The 25174-nt window shown below is 43.5% G+C and overlaps 2 protein-coding genes and 11 non-coding genes across 13 annotated transcripts; 12 read left to right on the forward strand and 1 right to left on the reverse strand.

Moving 5' to 3' along the window:
• Positions 1–542: 542 nt before the first annotated feature.
• On the reverse strand, positions 543–21679 carry LOC123444786 (TLC domain-containing protein 2). The gene is made up of 3 exons (XM_045121629.1): positions 21280–21679; positions 19902–20179; positions 543–1071 (listed from the first exon to the last, which is right to left on the reverse strand). Exons 1-3 carry the CDS (start codon positions 21662–21664, stop codon positions 769–771), a joined length of 966 nt encoding a protein of 321 aa, XP_044977564.1. The 5' UTR covers positions 21665–21679; the 3' UTR covers positions 543–768.
• Positions 1372–1443, forward strand: TRNAQ-UUG. Its single transcript has one exon. It is a non-coding gene; the product is annotated as a tRNA-Gln (tRNA).
• On the forward strand, positions 3290–3361 carry TRNAQ-UUG. Its single transcript has one exon. It is a non-coding gene; the product is annotated as a tRNA-Gln (tRNA).
• Positions 7056–7127, forward strand: TRNAQ-UUG. Its single transcript has one exon. It is a non-coding gene; the product is annotated as a tRNA-Gln (tRNA).
• On the forward strand, positions 8562–8633 carry TRNAQ-UUG. Its single transcript has one exon. It is a non-coding gene; the product is annotated as a tRNA-Gln (tRNA).
• TRNAQ-UUG lies at positions 9430–9501 on the forward strand. Its single transcript has one exon. It is a non-coding gene; the product is annotated as a tRNA-Gln (tRNA).
• Positions 10993–11065, forward strand: TRNAQ-UUG. The gene has a single exon. It is a non-coding gene; the product is annotated as a tRNA-Gln (tRNA).
• Positions 11722–11793, forward strand: TRNAQ-UUG. The gene has a single exon. It is a non-coding gene; the product is annotated as a tRNA-Gln (tRNA).
• Positions 12702–12773, forward strand: TRNAQ-UUG. Its single transcript has one exon. It is a non-coding gene; the product is annotated as a tRNA-Gln (tRNA).
• Positions 13227–13298, forward strand: TRNAQ-UUG. Its single transcript has one exon. It is a non-coding gene; the product is annotated as a tRNA-Gln (tRNA).
• Positions 14234–14305, forward strand: TRNAQ-UUG. Its single transcript has one exon. It is a non-coding gene; the product is annotated as a tRNA-Gln (tRNA).
• TRNAQ-UUG lies at positions 18941–19012 on the forward strand. The gene has a single exon. It is a non-coding gene; the product is annotated as a tRNA-Gln (tRNA).
• An 85-nt stretch (positions 21680–21764) lies between the features above and the next one.
• LOC123444785 (AUGMIN subunit 7) lies at positions 21765–24895 on the forward strand. Its single transcript, XM_045121628.1, has 9 exons — positions 21765–22007; positions 22149–22234; positions 22322–22383; positions 22531–22622; positions 22854–22979; positions 23155–23245; positions 23422–23529; positions 23684–23782; positions 24489–24895. Exons 1-9 carry the CDS (start codon positions 21874–21876, stop codon positions 24675–24677), a joined length of 987 nt encoding a protein of 328 aa, XP_044977563.1. The 5' UTR covers positions 21765–21873; the 3' UTR covers positions 24678–24895.
• The last annotated feature ends 279 nt before the right edge of the window (positions 24896–25174 follow it).

The following is a 25174-nucleotide window of genomic DNA, read 5'->3' on the forward strand; positions in this document are numbered from 1 at the left end:
CCTGACATTTGGTGTCTACTCCCTCTATCAAAATATAAGAATTTTTTTACACTATATAATACTTTAGTACAGAAGAGTACATGGTACATTGTAATCACGCTTTTTTTTTCATTTTACAATGTACTTATATTTTTTCCTGACATTTGGTATCTACTCCCTCTATCAAAATATAAGAATTTTTTTACACTATAATACTTTAGTACAGAAGAGTACATGGTACATTGTAATCACGCTTTTTTCACTGACATTAAGTATTTTCATGGTACAGTGCACATACCTTCTGTTGCTACAGATACTCGCTACAGAAAGAAAGATGTTGAAGAATACGTATCAAAAACTATACACAAATAACATTCACAATGAAACATTAAATAGCTCAGCAAAAAGAAATTATGGCTTACAAAAAAGTCGCCTGAAGCATCTCTAATACTCCCTCTGTATCGAAATATTTGTGGTTTTAGTAGGCTATAAGATTAGATGAAGTTTTAAACAATACAAACACTTCAAAAAGAATCTGTTCAAAACGCTGAATCAAGGTCGGGTTGTCCACATAAGTCATGATGTGATTCCACTAATGCTGGCATAGCCACAGAATCTTTCCGGGAGACATCTTAATACGAATTCATCATACATACCAGATTACATATATGGATTGTCACTACAGTCTAGAGGCTAACAACACTTAGAACATACCTCTGTCTTCTGATTTACACTGGTGTGACTATAACCTTGCCAAAATATACATTACACTATCAAGAAAAGACACATTCAGTCCTGATGCGTCTGCTGATTTCTCTCTCGCGCGAACGCTTTAAATAGGTCAAGCCCTAAAGATACATTGAGCACATTCATTCCTGCCATACCAGAAAGGGCTAGTGGCAGCTCAATGCCCTTATCAAACTTGTGTGCGTCGGTGATCAGTCTGTATGTGATCAATATGTGGCAGATCACCCTTGCTGTGACAAAGGTAGTCCAGTTGAGTACCCATTCCAGTTTCACCAGTTTTCTGTTGAAATCGCGGAATCCAGCCATTCTCCTCAATTTCCTTACATGCAAGAATATGGAGTGCATCTGCAGTCATAAAGTTTGTCAATATGTCTGCCGTCGCTGCAACCAAATGTGCCCCTTCCCCACTGCTTAAGGTGAAGACTAAACTGAACTGAACTAGTTAGTACGATCGATGGTTATACCCTTGTTCTTAAACCGGGACATTAATGCCTCATCAATATTGTATTCAAGCAACCGTGATGCATACCCGTACAATTGGCAAACGGAAGGGAACTTAACAGGAACCTTTAGGTGGATAGAAAATATTTTGTCCACAAGGCAGATGACATAAATTAAACCATTAGTGGGTCAAACTCAACAAATGGTTTCGTAGTGTAGTGGTTAGCACTCCAGACTTTGAATCTGGCGACCTGGGTTCGAATCCCGGCGAGACCTGCTTTTTTTAGCAGGCATTTCAGTTTGGTGAAACTTTGTTTTTTGACTGACATTTTGTATTGGATAAAATATTGACTCATGATTTTTTTAGCTGCCATTTAGTGTTTCCAGGCTAGAATATACTCCTATATCTGCTGAAATATACTATTTCCCTCGTACAATGTACCCCAGACCTTCCATGGTATAATTACTCACAGTTAAGAGAGGCTAAAAACCTTCCATGGTACACTTGAACATACCTCTGGCAAAATCTAGAGTGGCAAAAACAGAGTTTTCCTGATTTACATTGGTGTGACTATAAAACCTTACCAAAGTTTACAGTACACCATCAAGAAAGACACATTCAGTACCTAAAATTACTGACTTCAGATTAGTCACTGCAACTAAATGTACCCCTTCCATACTGCTTAGAGTGGAGACTGAACTGAACTACTTATTTCAATAGATGCTTATACCCTTGTTTTTTAAATGGGATATGAATGTCTCATTAATATTCTATTCTAGCAATACCCGTGAACATGAAGGAGCTGCAATGGCCACTAGCGAGTGGTTGAAAGCCCAGCTGGGTAATCAAAACAATTGACTTTCAAGGTCATACTGAATGGGCCGATCATATTACTTGTTCAAAATTGTAAGGGTAAAGTCAAATGTCTTATCTATGTTCTCTTTGCATCATCATTCCGGCAACAAGCTCACTGCAGTAAAGTTTGGCTACAACTTAGTCACTAAGACAGTATTACATTTGTCGTGAAATTGTCGAAGGGTGGCAACAAGTTGAGTGCAGATTCGGTCCTAGGATAATCAGAGAGCGGTAAGATCATATAACAGCAGCAGACCATGGACGCGAACGAAGACGTGCAGGGGTATGGTTACAACCGATCCACAGAAGTGAGATATCGGAGACCAGCCACGACGAGGGTGGTGCTAATAAGTTACAATGTTTTGGTCATGTGCTTACTTTTTAAGGTGAAATAGAACGAGTGCTGAAAAATCCACTACTAGCTAATCATGTTGAAATTAGGTACATTTTGTTATCCAATGGTTGTCCCAATGCATCTCTGCTCAAATATTGTGTGCTGTGTTAAGTGCACAATGTATATTCTTAAAGCTTAATGAAGAGAGGGAAAAAACACTCAAACACTTAGTAAATCCGAATAGCAGCACAACAAGACAAAATTATCGTACCACGCAATAGAGCATTTGGCTAAATGAATTGAAAAACTAAAATAAAGTAAGACATTTGTTGCATATTCCTTGCTCACTTTGGCTGCCAACTGGCAAACGAAAACAAGTCCAAGAAAACGGAAGGAAATTTAACAGGAACAATCGAATAAAGGAAAATATTTTGTCTGTAAGCTAAATGACAGAAATATAACCATCACTCTAAGCAGTATGGAAGGGGTACATTTAGTTGCAGTGACTAATCTGAAGTCAGTAATTTTAGGTACTGAATGTGTCTTTCTTGATGGTGTACTGTAAACTTTGGTAAGGTTTTATAGTCACACCAATGTAAATCAGGAAAACTCTGTTTTTGCCACTCTAGATTTTGCCAGAGGTATGTTCAAGTGTACCATGGAAGGTTTTTAGCCTCTCTTAACTGTGAGTAATTATACCATGGAAGGTCTGGGGTACATTGTACGAGGGAAATAGTATATTTCAGCAGATATAGGAGTATATTCTAGCCTGGAAACACTAAATGGCAGCTAAAAAAATCATGAGTCAATATTTTATCCAATACAAAATGTCAGTCAAAAATATTTAACAGGAACAATCGAATAAAGGAAAATATTTTGTCTGTAAGCTAAATGACAGAAATATAACCATCAGTGGATCACACACAGCAAATGGTTTCGTAGTGTAGTGGTTAGCACTCCAGACTTTGAATCTGGCGACCTGGGTTCGAATCCCGGCGAGACCTAGTTTTTTAGCTTACAATAGTACAATGTACTCACATAATTTTAGCTGGCATTTAGTATTGGATGAAATATCAAATCACAACCGTTTAGCTACATTTAGTGTTTCCAGGGTAGAATGTACTCCTATTTTCGCTGACATTTAGTATTTCCCTGGTAAAGTGTACCCAGACCTTCCATGGATCAAATACTCAGTCTAGAGGGTAATAACACTTGAACATAACTCTATCTTCTGATTTACATTGGTGTAACTATAACCCTACCAAAATTTACAGTACACTATCAAAAAAGGCACATTCAGTACCTATAGTTACAAACTTCAGATTAGTCGCTGCAACCAAATGTATCCCTCCCCCGCTGCTTACGTTGAAGACTGAACTGAACTACATATTTCGATAGATACTTATACCCTTGTTCTTAAAACGAGACATTAATGTCTCATTAATATTTTATTCTACCAGGGTGATGCAGACTCATACCAGAACAAAAAAAATTGTATTTTAGCAATGCGAGTCAACATGAAGAACAAACTGTAATGGCCACTAGCGGGCGGTTGAAAGCCCAGCTGCGTAATCAAAACAATTAACCTTGAGGGTCATATTGAAATTGAATGGACCGAATGTAATACTCTCTCTTGGGCACAGGCAATGCTCCTTCCGCCGACAGAAGAACCGGATCGTTGGCCTCGCCGTCGACGGCCAGGTGATTTCCGAGCATGAGGGCATGGTGGAAGCCGCATTTGCACAATCTGATGCGCTCTTGGGCACTGCCAGCAACAGGGATTGCTCACTCGGCCTGTCCGAGCTGATCACACCGTGCGATCTTACCGACCTTGACGCTCCCTTTGACGCCGAGGAAATCTGGGAAGCGATCAAGCGGCTGCCTGCACACAAGGCCCCCGGCCCCGACGGTTTTACCGCAAAATTCCTCCAAACTTGCTGGGGCACGGTGCGCCAGGACATTGTTGATGCATTCCAGCAGCTGTACGAGCTGAGGGGCCGCGGCTTCTGTAGTCTTAACCAGGCGCTTATCATCCTCCTTCCGAAGCGTGCGGATGCCGGATTGCTCAATAACTACCAGCCAATAAGCCCGATCCACCTCGTGGCCAAGATCTTCGCCAAAGTTCTCTCACTGTGCCTCGCCCCCAGGCTGGATCACCTCGTCAGCCCATGCCAGAACGCGTTCATCGCCAGACAAAGCTTGCACGGTAACTTCATCTTGGTCAAGCAGTCGGACCGTCTCCTCCACCAGTTTGGGGCCCCGCGTGTCATGCTCAAGCTGGACCTCGCACACGCCTTCGACTCCCTGTCCTGGCCCTTCCTCTTCGAGGTCCTGCGCCAATATGGATTTGGGAACAGGTTTCTGGAGTGGATTGCTATCCTCCTATCCTCGGCGAGCACACACGTACTGATAAATGGAGAGCCCCCCCCCCCCCCCCCATTTGGCACCGGCAGGGTCTACGCCAAGGCGACTCCATGTCGCCGCAGCTCTTCGTGCTCGCCGTGGACACCCTGGGAAGACTCATCAAGCGCACGCTCGAGCTGGGTATTATGGCATAGTTACATCCCAGAAGGCATGTCCCCGCGGTGTCTCTGTACGCGGATGACGTGGTGCTTTTCTGCCATTGCAAGATCAGCGACATCATGGCTGTCAAAGAGATCCTAGCGCTCTTCGGCCGCGCCTCCGGCCTACGCGTTAACTACGCCAAGAGCTCTGCCTCGCTGCTGCATTGCGACCTAGACAAGGCGACTGAAGCACTCACGCACTTGGGCTGCCCCATCGTGGAGTTGCCGATCACATACCTTGGTATCCCCCTCACGATCAAGCGCCCTACTGCGGCCCAGCTGAAGCCACTCATTGATGGGATTGCCGGACGCCTCCCCGCCTGGAAGGCTGACTTGATGACAAAGCCTTGGCGCCTGGCTCTGGTGAAATCTGTCCTAGGTGCCATCCCTGTCCATCAACTCCTCGCCTTCGCGCCACCGAAGAAGACCCTTAAGCAAATCGAGAAGATCCAGCGTGGATTCCTTTGGGCTGGGCGCGCAGCCGCCAACGGTGGCCACTGCCATGTCAACTGGCGTCACGTCTGCCGCCCTACCTCCCTCGGCGGCCTTGGGATCCAAGACCTCGAGCGCACTGGCCTAGCGCTGCGGCTCCGTTGGCTCTGATACTCGCTCACCGACCACGACCGGGCTTGGCACGGACTAGACCTGCAATTCTCGCTCGAGGAAAGAGCGCTCTTCTTCGCCTCCACCACGATGATCATTGGGAGCGGCTCTTATGCGCTCTTCTGGGAGGATCGGTGGATCAATGGGCAGTCCATCTCTGATATCGCCCCCGACCTTTACATCTGCATTCCCAAGCGTCAACGCAAGCTCCGGACCGTCGCCGAAGGTCTATAGGGACACAGCTGGGCAGGCGACATCCAAGTGACAGTGGGCATCAACGAGATCGGCCAATACATTCAGGTCTGGCAAGCTATCGAGCATTTCCCCCTCTCAGATGCACCTGACCAGCTGCCGTGGAAATGGACGACATCCGGTACCTACACGGCCCGCTCCTGCTACCTCGCCACATTTCAGGGCTCCACTACCTGCTACGCCTGGAAGCTCATTTGGAAGAGTTGGGCACCGCCGCGCATAAAATTCTTCCACTGGTTAGCTAACCTGGATAGGTGTTGGACCGCTGATCGCCTCACTAGGCGGGGCCTCCAGACCCAGGTACGATGCCCATTATGCGACCAAGCTCCCGAGACGATGCGCCACCTAGTCCTGAAATGCCCCTTTGCCAAGCAGACTTGGCATGAGATCCTTGCGTGGCTCAGGATGACCACCGCAGGACCAAGCGACGAAGGCACGCTCATGGATTGGTGGCTGCGCACCAAGCAAAGCACACCTACAACGACGCGGAAAGGCCTTGCCTCCATCGCCCTCCTAAAGTCGTGGATGATTTGGAAGATGCGCAACGAGTGCATATTCGACGGTGCCCAGCCCCTCGTCCATGTCCTGGTCTCTAAGATCAAGGACGAAGCCGAACAATGGGCGCGCGCTGGTGCACGTGGCCTCAGAGTTATCTTGCCTACCACCTGGGATGTACATTAGATTCACATTCATGTCCCTTCCTGAACTTGCTCTCCTAGGAGGGTCGTAACCAAACTCTATCTGTTCAATGCAACGGAACACAAAATCTCTTCCGTTTTCTCGAAAAAAATACTTGTTCCAAATTGTAGGGATAAAGTGAAATGTCTTGTCTATTTTCTCTTTGTATGGAGACATGGTTACAACTACTGATAAAAAAAGTGAAACAAAGCTAGATAAATTTTGTTACCCAATAATTGTCCCAATGCATGTCCTCTCATATGATGTGTGTTGTTAAGTGCATAATATATATTCTTGAAGCTTAATGAAGAAGAGAAACACAAAACAAACACTCAGAACACGTACAGTAAATCGTAATAGCAGCCCAATGAGATAAAATTATCGTACTCACGCAATGGAGCCTTTGGCTAAAATCAATTCAAAAGAAAAGGTATTTGTCAGATATTCCTTGCTCCATTTAGCTGCCAAGTGGCAAATGGAAACAAGTCCAAAAAAAAGCAAGGAAAATTAACAGGAACAATGGGGTAAAGGAAAATATTTTGTCTGGAAGCCAAATGACTGAAATATAACCATCAGTGGCTCACACTCAACAAATGGTTATGGTTTCATAGTGTAGTGGTTAGCACTCCAGACTTTGAATCTGGCGACCTGGGTTCGAATCCAGGCGAGACCTAATTTTTTAGCTGATATTTTACTATTTCCATGGTGCAATGTGCTCACTTCTTTTTAAGATGACATTTAGTCAGGAAAAATATCGACTCACAATTTTGTAGATGACATTTAGTGCTTGCAGGGTAGAATGCACTCCTATTTTTGCTGACATTTAGTATTTCCCTGGTACAATGTACTGAGACCTTCCATGGTACTAATACTCACAGTCTAGAGGCTAATAATACTTGAAACATACCACTGTCTTCTGCTTTACATTGTTGTGCCTATAACCTCAACAAAATTTACAGTACACTATCTCGAAAGGCACATTTAGTACATATAGTTACTAACTCAGCCAAATGTACCCATTTGCCCACCACTTATGGTGGAGACTAGCAAAACTACTTGTTTCAATAGATGCTTATACCCTTGTTCTTAAAATGGGACATCAACGTCTCATTAATATTCTATTCTAGCAAAGTGATGCAGACACGTCAAAGAACTCAAAATCTTGTATTCTAGCAATGTGTGTGAACATGAAAAAGAAACTGCAATTTCCACCAGTGAGTGCTTGAAAGCCCAGCTGGGCAATCAAAACAATTAACCTTGAAAGCTATACTGAATGGATAGATCACATTACTTATTCCAAACTGTAAGGATAAAGTTAAACGTTTTCTCTAGGTTTTCTACATATAATCATTCTGGCAACAGGTTTACTGTAATTAAGTTTGGGCTATAGCTTAGTTGCTAAGACGCATTAACTCGGACCTGACACCATCAAAGGGCGCACAAAAGTTAAGTGCAGATCCGGTCCTAGGATAGTTAGAGAGCGGTAAGATTATATGATAGCGGCAAGCGGAGCTCGAAGGAAGAGATGTTGGTGTGTGTGTGTGTGGGGGGGGGGGGGGGGTATGGTTACAACTACTGATCCACATAAGTGAGATATCAGAGACCTGTAAGAAGGGTGACCCGACCACCAGGAGGTTGGCGTTAATAGTAACAATGTTTTGGCCATGTGTTTATTTTTAAGGTACATAGAACAAGTTGTGGGAAATCCACTACTGCTAATCATGCTGAAGCTGGATAAATTTGTTATCCAATGGTTATCGCAATGCATCTCCTCTCATATGGTGTATGCTGAAAGTGCATAATATATACTTTTGAAGTTTTATGAAGAAGAGAAAAAACACAAAACAAACGCTCAAACACCAAGTCAGTCTTAATAGCAGCTCAACGAGACAAAAATATCGTACCACGCAATGAGCCTTTGGATAAAATTAATGGAATAAAAGGTATCCTTCAGATATTCATCACTCCATTTAGCTGTCAAGTGGCAAACAGAAGCAAGTCCGAAAAGCGAAAGGAAATTTAACAAGAACAATCAAATAAAGGGAAGTACTTTGTCTGTAAGCAGAAAGACAGAAATATAACCAGCAAAGCATCTCACTCAACAAATGGTTTCGTAGTGTAGTGGTTAGCACTCCAGACTTTGAATCTGGTGACCTGGGTTCGAATCCCGGCGAGACCTACTTTTTTAGCTTACAATATAGTCTTTCCATAGTACAATGTACTCACAGTTTTTTTGACATTTTAGTATTCGGGGAAAATATCGACTCACAATATTTTAGCTGACATTTAGTGTTTCCTATTTCTGCTGACATTCAGTATTTCCCTGGTACAATATACCCAGACCTTCCATGGTACTAATACTCACAGTCTAGAGGCTAATAACACTTAAACATACTTCTGCCTTCTGATTTACAATGGTGTGACTATAACCTTACCAAATTTACAGCCACTATCAAGAAAGGCACATTCAGTACCTATAGTTACTAACTTCAGATTAATCGCTGCAACCAAAGGTACCCATTCCCCACTGCTTAGGGTGGAGACTGGACAAGAACTCAAAATAATGTATTCTAGAAATGTGAGTGAACATGAAAAGGAGCTGCAATGGCCACTAGCGACTGGTAGAAAGCACAGCTGGCCAATCAAAACAATTATCCTTCAATGTCATACAGAATGGAGCGACCATACTTGCTCTAAAATTATTGTACCTCAAACACCTATTTAATCCGAATACAGCTCAATGAGACAAAAATATTCTACCCACGCAATGGAGCCCCTGGCTAAAATGGATTCAAAAAATAATAAAATAAGATAATCGCTGGATATTCCTTGCTCCATTTAGCTGCAAGGTGGCAAGCCCAAGCTAGTCCGAAAAACAGAAAAAAGTTTAACAGGAACCATCAAGAGAAGGAAAATATTTTGTCTGCAAGCCAAATGACAGAAATATAACCATCAATGGGTCACACTCAACAAATGGTTTCGTAGTGTAGTGGTTAGCACTCCAGACTTTGAATCTGGCGACCTGGGTTCGAATCCCGGCGAGACCTACTTTTCTATTTGACATTATAGTATGTCCATGGTACAATGTGCTCACAATTTTATTTTATTTTGACGACATTTAGTAGTCGTCAAAAATATTGACTCACAACTTTTTAGATGATCTTTAGTGCTTCCAGGGTAGAATGTACTCCTTTTTTGCTGATATTTAGTATTTCCTAGTACATTGTACCCAGACCGTCCACAGTACAAATACTCAGTCTAGAAGCTAATAGCACTTGAGCATACCTCTGTCTTCTTATTTACATTAGTGTGACAATATCCTTGCCAAAATTTACAGTAAACAATCAAGAAAGGCAGATATGGTAACTATAGTTACTAACTTCAGATTAGTCGCTGCAACCAAAGGTTCCAATTACCCACTGGCCACTGCTTACAGCGGAGACTGAACTGACTTATTTCCATGTGTATACCCTTCCTTGCAAAATGGACATCAATGCCTTATTAATAATCTATTCTAGCAATGTGATGCAGACCCGTACAAGTATTCAAAATATCGTATTCTAGCAATGTGAGTGAACATGAAGAAGGAACTGCAATGGCCACTAGCGAGTGGTTGAAGCATAGCTGGCCAATCAAAACAATTAACATTCAAGGTCATACCAAATGGAGCGACCATATTACGTGTTCCAAATTATCGTACTGCCTCAAACACTTAGTAAATCCTAATAGCAGCTCAACAACAACAACAATAACAAAGCCTTTAGTCCTAAACAAGTTGGGATATGCTAGAGCTGAAACCCATAAGATGTCGTAACCAACTCATGGTTCTGGCACATGGATAGCTAGCTTTCACTCACCCCTGTCCATGGCTAGCTCCTTGGCGATACTCCAGTCTTTCAAATCTCTTTTTACGGACTCCTCTCCCATGTCAGGTTCGGTCTACCCCGCCCCTTCTTGACATTTTCAGCGCGCTTTAGCCGTCCGCTATGCACTGGAGCTTCTGGCAGCCCGCGCTGAATATGGCCAAACCATCTCAGACGATGTTGGAGCTTCTCCTCAATCGGTGCTACCCAACTATCCCCTATATCATCATTCCGGACCCAATCCTTCCTTGTGTGGCTACACATCCATTTCAACATGCGCATATCCGCTACACCAACTGTTGAACATGTCACCTTTTAGTCGGCCAACACTTAGCATCATACAAGATGGCGGGTCGCATCACGGTCCTATATAACCTGCATTTTAGATTTTGTGGCACTCTCTTGTCACAGAGAACGCTAGAAGCTTGGCGCCACTTCATCCATCCGGCTTTGATACAAAATTATGGCACCGACACAATGAAGCCTTTGGCTAAAATGAATCAAAAAGAAGGTATTTATCGGATATTCTTAGCTCTATTAAGCTCCAAAGTAGCAAATCGAAGCAAGTCCAAAAACTGGAAGGAAATTTAACAGGAACCATCGAGTAAAGGAAAATATTTTGTCTGTAAAGCAAATAACAGAAATATAACCATCGGTGGATCACACCCAACAAATGGTTTCGTAGTGTAGTGGTTAGCACTCCAGACTTTGAATCTGGCGATCTGGGTTCAAATCCCAGCTGGGTTCAAATCCCAGCGAGACCTACTTTTTTGGCTGGTATTTTAATATTTCCACGCTACAATGAACTCACTTCTTTTTTATGACATTTTAGTATTCAGGAAAAAAATTAACTCACAATCTTTTAGCTGACATTTAGCGTTTTCAGGGTAGAATGTACTCCTATTTTTGTTGACATTCAGTATTTTCCTGGTACAATGTACAGAGACCTACCAATGGTATTCTAATCTCGCAGTCTAGAGACACGTATTACCATGCAAAAAAAAAGAGGCTAATAACACTTGAAACATACCACTCTTCTGATTTACATTGGTGCGACTATAACCTTACCAAAATTAACAGACACTATCAAGAAAGGCACATTCAGTACCTATAGTTACTAACTTCAGATCAGTCGCTAGGGTGGAGACTTGACAAGAATTTAAAACACTGTATTCTAGCAATGTGAGTGAACATGAAAAGGAACTGCAATGGCCACTGGTGAGAGGATGAAAGCACAGCTGGCCAACCATTGGATATAACTTGCTCCATTTAGCTGCAAGGTGGCAAACCCAAACTAGTCCAAAAAACAAAAGGAACTTTAACAGGAACCAAAGCAAAGGAAAATATTTTGTCTGTGAACCAAATAGCAGAAATATAACAATAAGTGGACCACACTCGAAAAATGGTTTCGTAGTGTAGTGGTTAGCACTCCAGACTTTGAATCTGGCGACCTGGGTTCGAATCCCGGCAAGACCTACCTTTTAGCTGACAATATATTATTTTCATAGTACAATGTACTCACTATAGTTTATGACATCTTAGTGTTTGAGAAAAATATTCCCTATCTTTTAGCTGACATTTAGAGTTTCCAGGGTAGAATGTACTCCTATTTTTGCTGACATTTAGTATTTCCCTGGTACAATGTACTCAGACCTTCCATGGTACAGTTACTTAGTCTAGGGGCTAAGAACACTTGAAACATACTCGGTCTTCTGATTAAGATTGGTGTGACTATAATCTCACCAAAATTTGTACACCATCAAAAAAAGGCACATTCGGTACCTATAGTTACTAACTTCAGATTAGCAGCTTCAACCAAATGTATCCCTTCCCCACTGCTTATGGTGGAGACTGAACTGAACTACCTATTTCCATAGATGCGTATATACCCTTGTTCTTAAAAAGGGACATCAGTGCCTCATAAATATTCTATTGATGCAATGTGATGCAGACCCATACAAGAACTCAAATATCGTGTTCTAGCAATCGAGTGAACATGAAGAAGGAATTGCAATGGCCACCAGCGAGTGGTTGAAAGCACAGCTGGCCAATCAAAACAATTATCCTTCAAGGTCATACTCAATGGAGCGACCATATTGCTTGTTCTAAATTATCGTGCCTCAAACACCTAGCAAATTCTAATAAGAAGTTCAATGAGACAAAATTATGGTACCCACGCAATGAAGTCTTACGCCAAAATAGATTTTCAAAAAAGGTATATGTCGGCTATTCCTAGTTCCATTAAGATGCATAGTTCCAAATGGAAGCAAGTCAGGAAAAAAAAGGAAGGAAAACTAACACGAGCCATCTCGAGTAAAGGAAAATATTTTGTCTGCAAGGCAAATGACAGAAATATAACCAACAGTGGATCAGACACAACAAATGGTTTCGTAGTGTAGTGGTTAGCACTCCAGACTTTGAATCTGGCGACCTGGGTTCGAATCCCTGCGAGACCTACTTTTTTGGCTGGCATTTTAGTATTTCCATACTACGATGAACTCACTTCTTTTTATGACATTTTAGTATTCAGGAAAAACATGACTCGCAAACTTTTAGCTGGCATTTAGTGTTTCCAGGGTAAAATGTACTCCTATTTTTGTCAGACATTCAGTATTTCCCTGGTATAATGTATAGAGACCTACCATGGTACACTAGCACCCAGTCTAGAGGCTAATAACACTTGAAACATACCTCTGTCTTCTGATTAACATTGGTGTGACTATAACCTTACCAAAATAAAATAAGAAAATCATTGGATATTCCTTGCTCCATTTAGCTGCAAGGTGGCAAACGCAGGCAAGTCCAAAAGGACAGAAGGAAATTTAACAGGAACCATCGAGTAAAGGAAAATATTTTGTCTGTAAGCCAATGACAGAAATATAACCATTAGTGGGTCACACTCAACAGATGGTTTCGTAGTGTAGTGGTTAGCACTCCAGACTTTGAATCTGGCGACCTGGGTTCGAATCCCGGCGAGACCTACTTTTTTAGCTTACAATATAGTATTTCCATGGTACAATGTGCTCACATTTTTTTATGACATTTCATTGTTCGGGAAACATATCGACTCCCAATCCTTTAGCTGACATTTAGTATTTCCAGGGTAGAATGTGCCTCCTATTTTTGTTAGTAACATTTAGTATTTCCCTGGTACAATGTACCCAGACCTTCCATGGTACAGGTCAGTCTAGAGGCTAAGAACACTTTAAACATACCTCGGTCTTCTGACTTATATTCGTGTGACTATAACGTCGCCAAAATTTACAGTACAGCCTAAGCAAAAAGGCACATTTGGTACCTATAGTTACTAATTTCAGATTAGTAGCTGCATCAAATGTACCCCACTGCTTACGGTGGAAACCGAACTGAACTATCTATTGCCATAGATGTGTATACCCTTGTTCTTAAAAAGGGACATCAACGCCTCATTTACCAGCAAAAAAGAACACATTAATATTCTATTCTAGCAAGGTGATGCAGACCCGTACAAGAACTCAAAATTTTGTATTCTAGCAATCTGAGTGAACAAGAAGAAGCAACTGCAATGGCCACTACCGAGTGGTTGACAACACAGCTGGCCCGTCAAAACAATTATCCTTCAAGGTCATACTGAATGGACCGACCACATTACTTTTTCCAAATTATCGTACATCAAACACCTAGTAAATCCTAATAGCAACCCAAAGAGACAAAAAGTTGGATCCGCGGAATGGAGCCTTTGGTTAAAATGAATTGAAAAAATAAAATAAAATAAAATAAGTCATTCATCGGATATGCCTCGCTCCATTTAGGCAACCGGAAGCAAGTTCAAAAAGACAGAAGGAAATTTAACATGAAGCATCGACTAACGAAACAATATTTTGTCTGTAAGCTTGATGACACAAATATAACCAGTGGTGGATCACACTCAACAAATGGTTTCATAGTGTAGTGGTTAGCACTCCAGACTTTGAATCTGGCGACCTGGGTTCAAATCCCGGCGAGACCTACTTTTTTAGCTGGCAATTTAGTTTTTCCATGGAACAGTGTACTCACATTTTTTTGGCATTTAGTATTTGAGAAAAATATTTTTTTAGCTGACATTTAGTGTTCCAGGTAGAATGTACTCCCATTTTTGCTGATATTTAGTATTTCCCTTGTACAATGTACCCAGACCATCCATGGTACAGATGCTCAGAGTCTAGAGGCTAATAACACATGAAACATATCTCTGCATTCTGATTTACATTGGTGTGACTATAACCACGCCAAAATTAACAGTTCATTATCAAGAAAGGCAAATTCGGTACCTATACTTACTAACTTCAGATTAGTGGTTGCAACCAAACGTACCCCTTCCTCACTACTTACGCTGGAGACTGAACTAAACTACTTGTTTCCATAGATGCGTGTACCCTTGTTCTTAAAATGGGACATCAATGCCTTAGTAATATTCTATTCTAGCAATGTGATGCAGATCCATACAACAACAACAACAATAACAACAAAGCCTTTAGTCCCAAACAAGTTGGGGTAGGCTAGAGGTGAAACCCATAAGATCTCGACCAATTCATGGTTCGTACAGGAATTCAAAATCTTGTATTCTAGCAATGCGAGTGAACATGAAGAAGGAACTGCAATAGCCACTAGCGAGTGGTTGAAAGCACAGGTGGCCAATCAAAAATATTATCCTTCAAGGTCATACTGAATGGACCGACTATATTAGTTGTTCCAAATTATCATGCTTCAAACACATAGTAAATCCTAATAGCAATCAATGAGACAAAATGATCATACCCACACAATGGACTATTTGGCTAAAGTGAATTGAAAAAATAAAACAAAATAAAATAAGTCATTTATCGGATATTCTTCGCTCCATTTAGCTGCCAGGTGGCAACTGGAAGGAAGTCCAAAAAGACTGAAGGAAATTTAACAGGAATCATCGAGTAAAGAAACAATAGTTTGTTTGTAAGCCAAATGACAGAAATATAACCATCAGTGGATCACACTCAACAAAAGGTTTCGTAGTGTAGTGATTAGAGCATCACCAGCCGTTCGGCCCCCCAAGGGCCTGAAATAGCGCCGCTTGGGGGCGAACCGGCTGCTAAATTCGACGTGGGGGGCTCGGGTTCCCAGACGCCGCTCTCGGCCCAATTTCGGCGCAAATTCGGCCCAAATTCAGCTCACTTTCGGCACAAATTCAACAAAAACTAAAATTTTATGGCAAAGTTCATCACAGAAATCAAATAGTTCAACGAAGCAAGCTCATAATTCAAACTAGGCGTTGCCCTTGAGCCTCCATAGGTGCTCCACCAGATCGTCCTGCAGTTCTTGATGCACCTGTGGGTCTCGGATCTCCTGACGCATATTGAGGAAGGCAACCCATGTTACCGGTACCTGGTGATCAACAACTGCAAGAGGACCCTGCCTGAAATATGGTTCAGTGTCAAACCCTGGCTCTTCCTGCTCGCTCTCAATGATCATGTTGTGCAAAATGACACAGCAATTCATCACCTCCCACATCTAAGATTTCGACCAGGTCAGAGTGGGGTACCGGACAACAGTAAATCGAGATTGGAGCACATCAAATGCTCGCTCGACATCCTTCCTACAAGCCTCCTGACACTTAGCAAAGTGTGACTTCTTGCCTCCTGCCACAGGGTTTGAGATAGTCTTCACAAATGTGGGCCATCTCGGATAAATACCATCTGCTAGATGGTATCCCTTGTTGTAGTGGCGCCCATTGACCTCGAAGTTCACCGGAGGAGCATGACCTTCAACAAGCTATGCAAAGACATTCGAGCAATGCAGTATGTTGATGTCATTGTGAGTTCCTGGCATACCAAAGGAGTGCCAAATCCATAGGTCCTGTGTGGCCACTGCCTCAAGTACCACAGAGCAATCTCCTTTGGCGCCTTTGTACATCCCCAATGGGCAGTTTTTCAAGCAAATGGGCAGTTTTTCCATGCCCAATGCATGCACTCGGGGCTTCCAAGCATCCCAGGAAATCCTCTTGCTGCATTATATGCTAGGATTTGAGCAGCGTCTTCAGCATTGGGTGATCGCAAATATCGTGGTCCAAACACTGCCACCACTGCCCTGGAGAACTTGTACAAACACTCAATGGTGGTGGACCCGGCCATGCATCCATAGTCTTCATGTATATCACCGGGAGCTCAGTACGCAAGCATCCTCATAGTTGTGGTGCACTTCTGGAGTGAGGAGAATCCAACTGTGCCGGTGCAATCCTTCTTGCAAATGAAATAGCTATCGAACTCCCGGATGGCATTCACAATCCTGAGGAAGAGCTTCCGGCCCATCCGATAATGGCGCCGAAATACTTTCTCGCCGTGAAGAGGAGCGTCGGCGAAGTAGTCAGCGTAGAGCATGCAATAGCCCTCCATTCGATGTCTTGTTTGCTCTTGCGGCGGCCCGGCGCCGAGCCACCTCGCCGCGGCTTGGCATCATTTGCGAACAGGCCCGCGGCAAGGATCATGAGGTGCTCTTCATCGGCGGTGTCGTCCTCGGCTTCCTCCTCCATCAAAGCCGCGAACGTGTCCATGGCCGAACAGGCAAATCGTCGAACACCTGGCGAGCATGGTGGATGGGCAGCCGCCAATATCCCCGCCTGCGCGGCTTGGAAAGCTCGCCCAGGAGAGCGGATTGGAGGTTGCCGCGAAACCGGCGAGGAAATGGCCTTTTCTAGCGACGGGGCAGCGGGTGTGGGCAGGTGGACGGCGCCGGGATCAGCATGGCGGCGAGGCGTCCTATGGCACGCGAGGGCGAATCTAGCGAGGAAAGGCGTTTCTCGCATGACAGTGGTGTCCCACACGCCGCTTTTCCTTCCGCCGGAGCCCCCAAGTGCCCCCCAGCGCGTTGGGTCCGGCCTGGGATCGCCGGCCGAAAAAAAGGGCCCAATTGGCGAAAAACGATGTCCTGGGGCCGCGACTGGGTGGATTTTTTAGCGCCGGCGACTAAAAAGGGGCCTGGGGGCTGTTGGGGGCGCGGCTGGAGATGCTCTTAGCACTCTAGACTTTGAATCTGGCAACCTGGGTTCGAATCCCTGCAAGACCTACTTTTTTAGTTGGCATTTTAATATTTCCATGGTATTAATATAATTGCATTTTTTATGGCATTTAGTATTTGGGAAAAATATTGACTCATTTTTTTAGCTGACATCTAGTGTTTCCAGATTAGAATGTACTCCTATTTTTGCTGACATTTAGTATTGCCCTGGTAAATTGTACACAGACCTTCAATGGTAGAAATACTCAGTCTAGAGGTTAATAACACTTGAAACATACCCCTGTCTTCTGATTTACATTAGTGTGACTATAACCTTGCCAAAATTTACAGTACACTATCAAGAAAGGAACATTCAGTACCTATACTTGCTAACTTCAGATTAGACGCTGCAACCAAATGTACCACTTCCCGACTGCTTACGGTCGAGACTGAACTGAACTACTTGTTTCAACAGATGCTTATACCCTTGTTCTTAAAATGGGACATCAATGCCTCATTAGTATTATATTCTAGCAATGTGATCCAGTACAAAAACTCAAAATCTTGTATTCTAGCAATGTGCGCGGACATGACGAAGAACTAAAATGACCAATGGCGAGTGGTTGAAAGCCAAGATGGACAATCAAGACAATTAGCTTCCAAGGTCATATTGAATGCTGACGACATTACTTGTTCCAAATTGTGAGGATAAACGGAAATGTCTTCTCTACGTATCATCGTTCCGGCAACAGGTTTACTGCAACAAAGTTTGGGCTACAACTTAGTTGCTAAGTCGGCATTACCTCTGTCGTGAAATTGCCAAAGGGGGCTACAAGTTGAGCACAGATTCAATCCTAGGATAGTCAAAGAGCGGTAAGATGAGATGATGGCAGCAGGCGATGAGCTCCAAGGAAGAGGGGGGGGGGGGGGGGGGGTACAACTACTGACAATAGAAGTGAGATATCAGACATGTAAGAAGGACGACCTAACCACGACGAGAATGATGCTAATAGTAACAATGCTTTTGCTATGTGCTTACTTTTTAAGGTGCTATATAGGACAAGTTGTGGAAAATCCACCACCCGCTAATCATGTTGAAGCTACATACATTCTGTTTTCCAATTTTTGTCCCAATGTATCTCAACTCATATGTTGTGTGTTCGTAAGTGCATATAATATATATCCTTGATGCTTAATGAAGAAGAAGAGAAAAAACACCAAACAAACACTAAACACATAGTAAATCCTAATAGCAGCTCAATGAGACGAAATTATCGTACCCACGCAATGGCCTTTGGCTAAAATACAACAACAACAACAACCAAGCCTTTCAGTCCAAACAAGTTGGGGTAGGCTAGAGTTGAAACCCATAAGATCTCGAAACCAAGTCATGGCTCTGGAACGTGGATAGCTAACTTCCACGCACCCCTGTCCATGGCCTTTGGCTAAAATAAATTGAAAAAATAAAATAAGTTATTTGTCAGATATTCCTAGCTACATTTAGCTGCCAAGTGGCAAATGGAAGTAAGTCCAAAGCGGGAAGGAAATTTAACAGGAACCATCAAGTAAAGGAAAATATTTTGGCTGTAAGCCAAATGACAGAAATATAACCATCGGTGTACCACACTCAACAAATGGTTTCGTAGTGTAGTGGTTAGCACTCCAGACTTTGAATCTGGCGACCTGGGTTCGAATCCCGGCGAGACCTACTTTTTAAGCTGATGTTTTAGTATTCCCATGGTACAATGTACTCGCTTTTTTTTCGGGCGTTTAGTATTCGGGAAAAATATCGATTCGCGATTTTTCAGCTGACATTTAGTTTTTCTAGGGTAGAATGTACTCCTAAATTTGCTGATTAGTATTTCCTTGGTAGAATGGACGCAGACCATACAAATTCTCACAAGTGAAAGGAAAGTGTATGCTCCAAATGTATACCTTCCCCACTGATTACAGTGGAGACTGAGCAGAACTAATTATTTCGATAACGTTGTTCTTAAAACAAAAAATGAATGCCTCGTTAATATTCTATTCTAGCAATGTGATGTGCTGACCCATGCAAGAACTCAAAATATTGTATTCTAGCAATTTTAGTGAACATGAAGAAGGAACTGCAATGGCTACTGTCGAGTGGTTTAAACTTTAAAGTCCAGCTGGGAAATCAAAACAGTTAGCCTTCAAGGTCATACTGAATGATAAAGTGAAAGCCTGAAAGGTCTTCTCTACGTCCACTTTGTATTATCATTCCGGCAGAAGGTTTACTGCAATAAAGTTTGAGCTACAACTTATTGATGTGGCGACCTACCGACTATGGCCATGTGTGTGACAGCAGCTCGCAATCCTGAGTTGGAGAGGCAATGATGGTGTACTGATTTACATCACAGGCCACTAAGATGGCCTGTTGGTCACAATTTAGGTCCAGTGTAATTTATAAGTGCAATGAAAGGATCCTCTCTTGAGGAGTACACACCTATTCGTCAACAACTGGGTAAATATTAACCTCACGGCAAATGATAAGACAAAAAACTATTTGAAGACCAAGTAAATCAACTTTGTTAACAAATTTAAATGCCAGAAAATATGAGAAGAGATATATGTACCTCGCATAGAAGAGTGAGAATTAGGTAGTTGATTGTCACATTCCGATACAGAGCTAGCGTAAAGCAAATGAGCAGAATAAGGTGATGCATCAGAATCCCAGGAATCCATCCACTGTATAGCCGGTAGCGGAGCATATCCAATTGGTCATAAGCAAAGTAGCCACATGAAAAGCACAGAGCAGAATATGCTCCAATCCAACTGCTACCAACTAATTCTTCATGCTGAAACATGTTCTCAAGGCCCTTGGTGCGCCATTGGCACAACAGAACAAAGATAACTGCAAGTCGAGATAGGAGTGAGATAGAGATCAACAAGCCTAAGAATTAAATAACACATGGCAGCATCAATGGAACAAACTAAAGAGATAAATATCTACCAAAAAAAAAATTAGTAAGCTTTCGAGAATATGCATTACACACCTATGTAGCCATCCATTTAAAAGAAGGGTCAACAATTTTAAATACTGCAGAGGGAAGGCTCTACAACTTCCTAACTATCTTGAGCAGCACCTCTAAATCTAATGGCACATATCCGACCATCTAGGACATAAATTTCCATTTCTATCATTTTGCTTAGCCATTGTCAATTTGGCGCGAGAGATTTACTGGCAATAAGTATGTGCGAAGAAGTAGTGCATGAAAAGTGATGTTGTTAGAAAGGTAGCGTTCTAAAAGTCAGCCGCCTAGTGCAACTAGAGGGCCACCAGGCACTAGGTGACACCCTTCCTGCTAGCCATTTTATCCCTCCTAGGCCCACCTAATTGGTGTTTAGGCACTAGGTGCTGATTTGCCGCCCAACTGACAGACAAAATGGAGATATTTGGTGCCAAACTAGTGAACTCTTCTGAACACACTTTATACCATCACCATTCTTTTTAAGGGTTGGCAATTTTGAATGGAAAACATGGAAGTATTTGCACGCAAGGCCATTGCATGGTTGCCACATTTACATGGAAACTGAAACCATGCAACCTCTAGAAGCCGAACATGCTATAAACAGCGAGGTAGCAAGCAATATGGGCTTTGAGAAATCCTGCACAATTTCAGCCAATCGAAGCTCAAACGGAGACAATTCTCAACAGCAGAAGTAAGCAGCATCACAGTGAACAACGATACTAACACTAACAGTACATAGCTCATAGTGCTCCCTTTTGTCCAGGGCCGACCAAATTGCATCAAGCTTCAAGCATCAACGGGTTTACGGACTGATTAATCTGCCGCGCCCTCTCTATCCCCACCAAATTCGCGCAACGCTGGAAGTCAACTAGGCGGGCGTACCCTTTCTTCTACTAGGCGATTAACCCAAAGCACGTGCACGGGAAAAGCGACGGGACGAAATGTGAGGGTTCGGGGAGGGGGGGAGAAAGAGAGGCGAGACCTGAGGCGGAGGTGAGGGAGGAGTGGAGCAGAGAGACGGCGGTGTTGACGAAGAGCGGGTCGCGGGAGACCGCGGCGCGGACGGCGGTGTTGGCGGCCTGGAAGAAGGCGAAGCCGGCGGCCACGGCGGCCAGCTCGCGGCGGCCCCGCGCGCCGATCTCGAACCCCACCGACACGGCCCACAGCACCAGCGTCGCCGCGAAGAAGGCGCTCGTGTCGCCCGCGCCGGCGCGGCGGGGCGGCGGCATGCGGGCGTCGTGGCGAGCCGAGAGCCGCACCCGTCCACGCGCTAGCCGCCTAGCCCCCTCTCCCCTCTCCGTCGGCCGCTTTGGTTGGACCGCTCGCCTGTTGCTTTCCGGGCCTGGAACCCGACACGCGGGCCCCATCTCCCATCTCTAGTCTCTAGGAGATAGAGAGAGAAGCGATCCTTCGAAATTTGAAACGAAAATAATTCGGTGGGTAGAAAGAAGAAAAGAAATGCCCCGAGCGTAACGTCATCCATCTCGCTCGCTGGGCCGTCCCCGTCGGCTCGATCCCCACAGCCCAACGACCACCAAGCCGGCCGGCCGCCGCGAGCGGGGAGGATTGGTTCGCCATGGCGTCGAAGCAGATGGAGGAGATCCAGCGGAAGCTGGCGGTGCTGGCCTACCCGCGCGCCAGCGCGCCCGCGCAGTCGCTCCTCTTCGCCGGCGTCGAGCGCTACCGCCTCCTCGAGTGGCTCTTCTTCCGGTACGTGCGCCACCGCCCGCCCCCCGCATTTCCGCCCCGACCGAGCCTCCGCCGCGTGTTCCGGCGCGGGTTTCGGGGCTCGTAGGGTTTCCGAATTGAGGGTTTCATCTGCTGACCTGCTGCTGCCGCTGTGGTCCGGAGGCTGCTCGGCGACAGATCGCCCTTCACGCAGCAGAACTGGCAGGGGGACAGCCTCGACCGCGACGAGGAGAACAGCAGGATCCAACGTAAGGTTTCTGCACACCTGTTTCGCGGCGCTGGATTGGGAAATGCTTGCTCGCGCCTGGTGCTGATGGTTGGTTGGGGTTGTGCAGACTTGGCGGAGATCGCGAATTTCCTCGGTATCACGCCTTCAGTCGACACTGAGGCGATTCAGGTAAGAGGAATGCAGCTCTTTGTTCTTTGAGGCTTACATTTGTTGAGTATTAGCTTTTGTTACTCACGGATGACAGATCTCTGGCGTGTAGTGTGGTGAGAATCACAAACTCAGATCCAGCGTGTCTCATCTTTTGTGGGATTGCAGGGCAGGGGCAGCTACGACGAGCGGGTGGAGCTCCTCCGTCTAATTGTTGACTTGGTGGAAGCTAGCTGCTATGCCGACAATCCAGAGTGGAGGTTGGTTTTACACTTTACTGTCTGTGGCATACTTTTGCTATGCTGATTATACGAAAGCATTAGTCACTGATAATCAGTAGCTATTTCAGTTAAACATTTTCCAGCACTGTAAACAGAAAGGAATATTTGATGTAAAATGCTCTTCATTGTACCGAAAGTATTAGATGCTGTTTTAACCTCGGTATTAGGGCATCTGATATATAAATTACCTGACAAATTGCTCCCTGGTAGTGTTGATGAGCAGTTGGCAAAGGATGTACAACTTGTAGATTCCATTGCTGAGAAACAGGCGCAAATTTTTTCAGAGGAGTGCAAGCTTTTTCCTGCAGATGTCCAAATACAATCAATTTACCCCCTGTAAGTGCAACCATTATATTCTTGTCATCAATTGTATTATTTAGAAGTTTCAGAGTTATAGCACCCATATAATTCCTTAAATGGTTTGAATCTATGTTGCTGTCTTGTGACTCCCAGTTGACAAGCAATTTCAAGAACCACCACCATTTCACTGAGTTAAATTATCATTTTGCAGGCCTGATATAGCAGAACTAGAGTTGAAGCTCTCTGAGTATACCAAAAAGATGTCAAATCTGCAACAGATGGTTCAGGAGCTAGCCTCAAAGGTATAAATTCAGCATTGGATCCTACTTCAGTATTCGTACAGCTGTGATTTGATCGTATATATAAAATAGACTTGTACACTTTTAGCTGAAATTCCCGTGAATAGCATGTTTGTTAGTTTGTTGACTGTACTCTGCAGTATACTATTTGTGCTAACAGTGTAGTCTCTGCTGTCCAGTATGACTATAATCCAAACGAAGACTATGCCGAGACAGAGTTGAAGTTGAGGGAACATTTGCAATCATTTCTTGAAACAGTTAAATCCTTCAATATGATATACACTAAGGTGAATATCTTATGCATCGTTATGTAATTTTCTCCCTGTACCTCCTCTTTATATTCCAGACAAGCAACCTTGACATGAATATCATTTGTACTTCTGATTATCATTTTCCATGTGTTTTGAGATGTTAGTTGATAGAAGTTATTTGGCACTGTAGGAAATTCATCCTTGGACCCACATGATGGAGGTGCCACAATTGCATGGGTTTGGTCCAGCTGCTAACCGCTTGTTAGAGGCTTATAACACACTTTTAAAGGTACTATCTGAATTTTTCTATTCGTTTATTGATCACTTTGTTGCTCATTTGAATTTCTTGTCTATCTCTGGCCTGCATCTCATGATCTGGTTATTTGAACTTTTGATTGGATGAAATAGTAAAAGTTCATTTGTTAGTAGGCATTCAGTATGTCATAATACTGTCATAGTTCTATGACATTTCTTTCAAGTTTCAATGCACTTGTTATTATTATAGGCAAATTATTTTCCTGCAACATGAACTTAATGCACAGGACAGATGTTTGTTTTTCCCTGTGAAAAACTCAAAAATAGTTTCCGTACTAAACCTTACTGGTGTTATTTTTGAAATGCTGATGGCCGGCAATAATATCTTTTTAACTCTAGCCGACAGGAATTAAACACCCTGCTGCAAATTTAGAATCAAATCTGACTAGCTTCAAATATCTACAAGCCTGGAAGTTATGTTTAGTATAAGAAATACCAAATATCTGGCTAGCTCCTTGTATTCTGCTCTATGAAACATCTCCAAAATATTAGTATGAGATAACATGGTATGGCTTTATGTAGAATTACACAGTATCATCTACTGTGTAAGTGTTGACAGTTCATAGCTCTTATAATCCATGTCCTTTCAAGTAGTTAGCATACTCTGGCTAAGTGTTGACAGTGTTAACCTTACTCATACAAACATGCTTTGACTTGAGTGTTTTATTTGTGATGTGCAGTTCCTTGGAAATTTGAGGAGCCTGCGAGATTCATATACAGCAATGGCAGCTGGGTCACTTTCAAATTCAAGCGAGCCTTCATCCGTCACAAAAATCATTTCAGACTGTGAATCCGCGCTCACGTTCTTAAACAACAGCCTTGCCATCCTTTCAACTTCCGTGGCACGGGAGCAGGGTGAAACGCTGTGATTTTATGGCCGTCTTATACCAAGATTCAACTCTGGTACACGGGTGTAAGCTTGTAGTGATTCAGTTGTTTGCCTTTTGGTTTCAGTTGAGGCGCGGAGTAAAGCTTGTGTTCCCATTGTCGGTGTGGTTGTGTATTTGTGTGTGGTTGTTGATTCTTTTGCAGTTGTAACTTGTGACGTTCAGTGAACAATTCTTATAAATTTGGTAGCATAGCACTAGTTAACTGTGTTCCTACAAGGTGCATTCTTTGACTGACTGGCATATTATCCAATACACTGTCTATCAAGATGGGCTTTGTCGTATAAAAGTTTATAGAGGGAGTATTTGTGTTGTATTAATTAAGGAAAAAAATACAATGGAAACAGAAAATATCCTATGAAAACTTAGGAATGTGTATGTCCTTCACTACGGAACACCGCCACCGTCATCTTATATTAGTGGAGAAATGGCTAGCCACAACTCTTGATCGTCACGCACCGTTTCTAACCAACGTCAGC

This window comes from Hordeum vulgare, chromosome 3H (assembly GCF_904849725.1).
Source record: "Hordeum vulgare subsp. vulgare chromosome 3H, MorexV3_pseudomolecules_assembly, whole genome shotgun sequence".
NCBI classification, from domain to species: Eukaryota; Viridiplantae; Streptophyta; class Magnoliopsida; order Poales; family Poaceae; genus Hordeum; species Hordeum vulgare.

Excerpts from the sequence above, each read along its gene's own strand:
- LOC123444786 (XM_045121629.1), bottom strand. The coding sequence starts at position 21,664 with ATGGGGCCCGCGTGTCGGGTTCCAGGCCCGGAAAGCAACAGGCGAGCG. Across the intron at positions 20,180-21,279 it reads CTCCCTCACCTCCGCCTCAG|TTATCTTTGTTCTGTTGTGC; the intron begins GTCTCGCCTCTC and ends CTCGACTTGCAG. Across the intron at positions 1,072-19,901 it reads TTCTCACTCTTCTATGCGAG|ATGCACTCCATATTCTTGCA; the intron begins GTACATATATCT and ends TTATGACTGCAG.
- LOC123444785 (XM_045121628.1), top strand. The coding sequence starts at position 21,874 with ATGGCGTCGAAGCAGATGGAGGAGATCCAGCGGAAGCTGGCGGTGCTG. Across the intron at positions 22,008-22,148 it reads CTCGAGTGGCTCTTCTTCCG|GCTGCTCGGCGACAGATCGC; the intron begins GTACGTGCGCCA and ends TGTGGTCCGGAG. Across the intron at positions 23,530-23,683 it reads TCAATATGATATACACTAAG|GAAATTCATCCTTGGACCCA; the intron begins GTGAATATCTTA and ends TTGGCACTGTAG.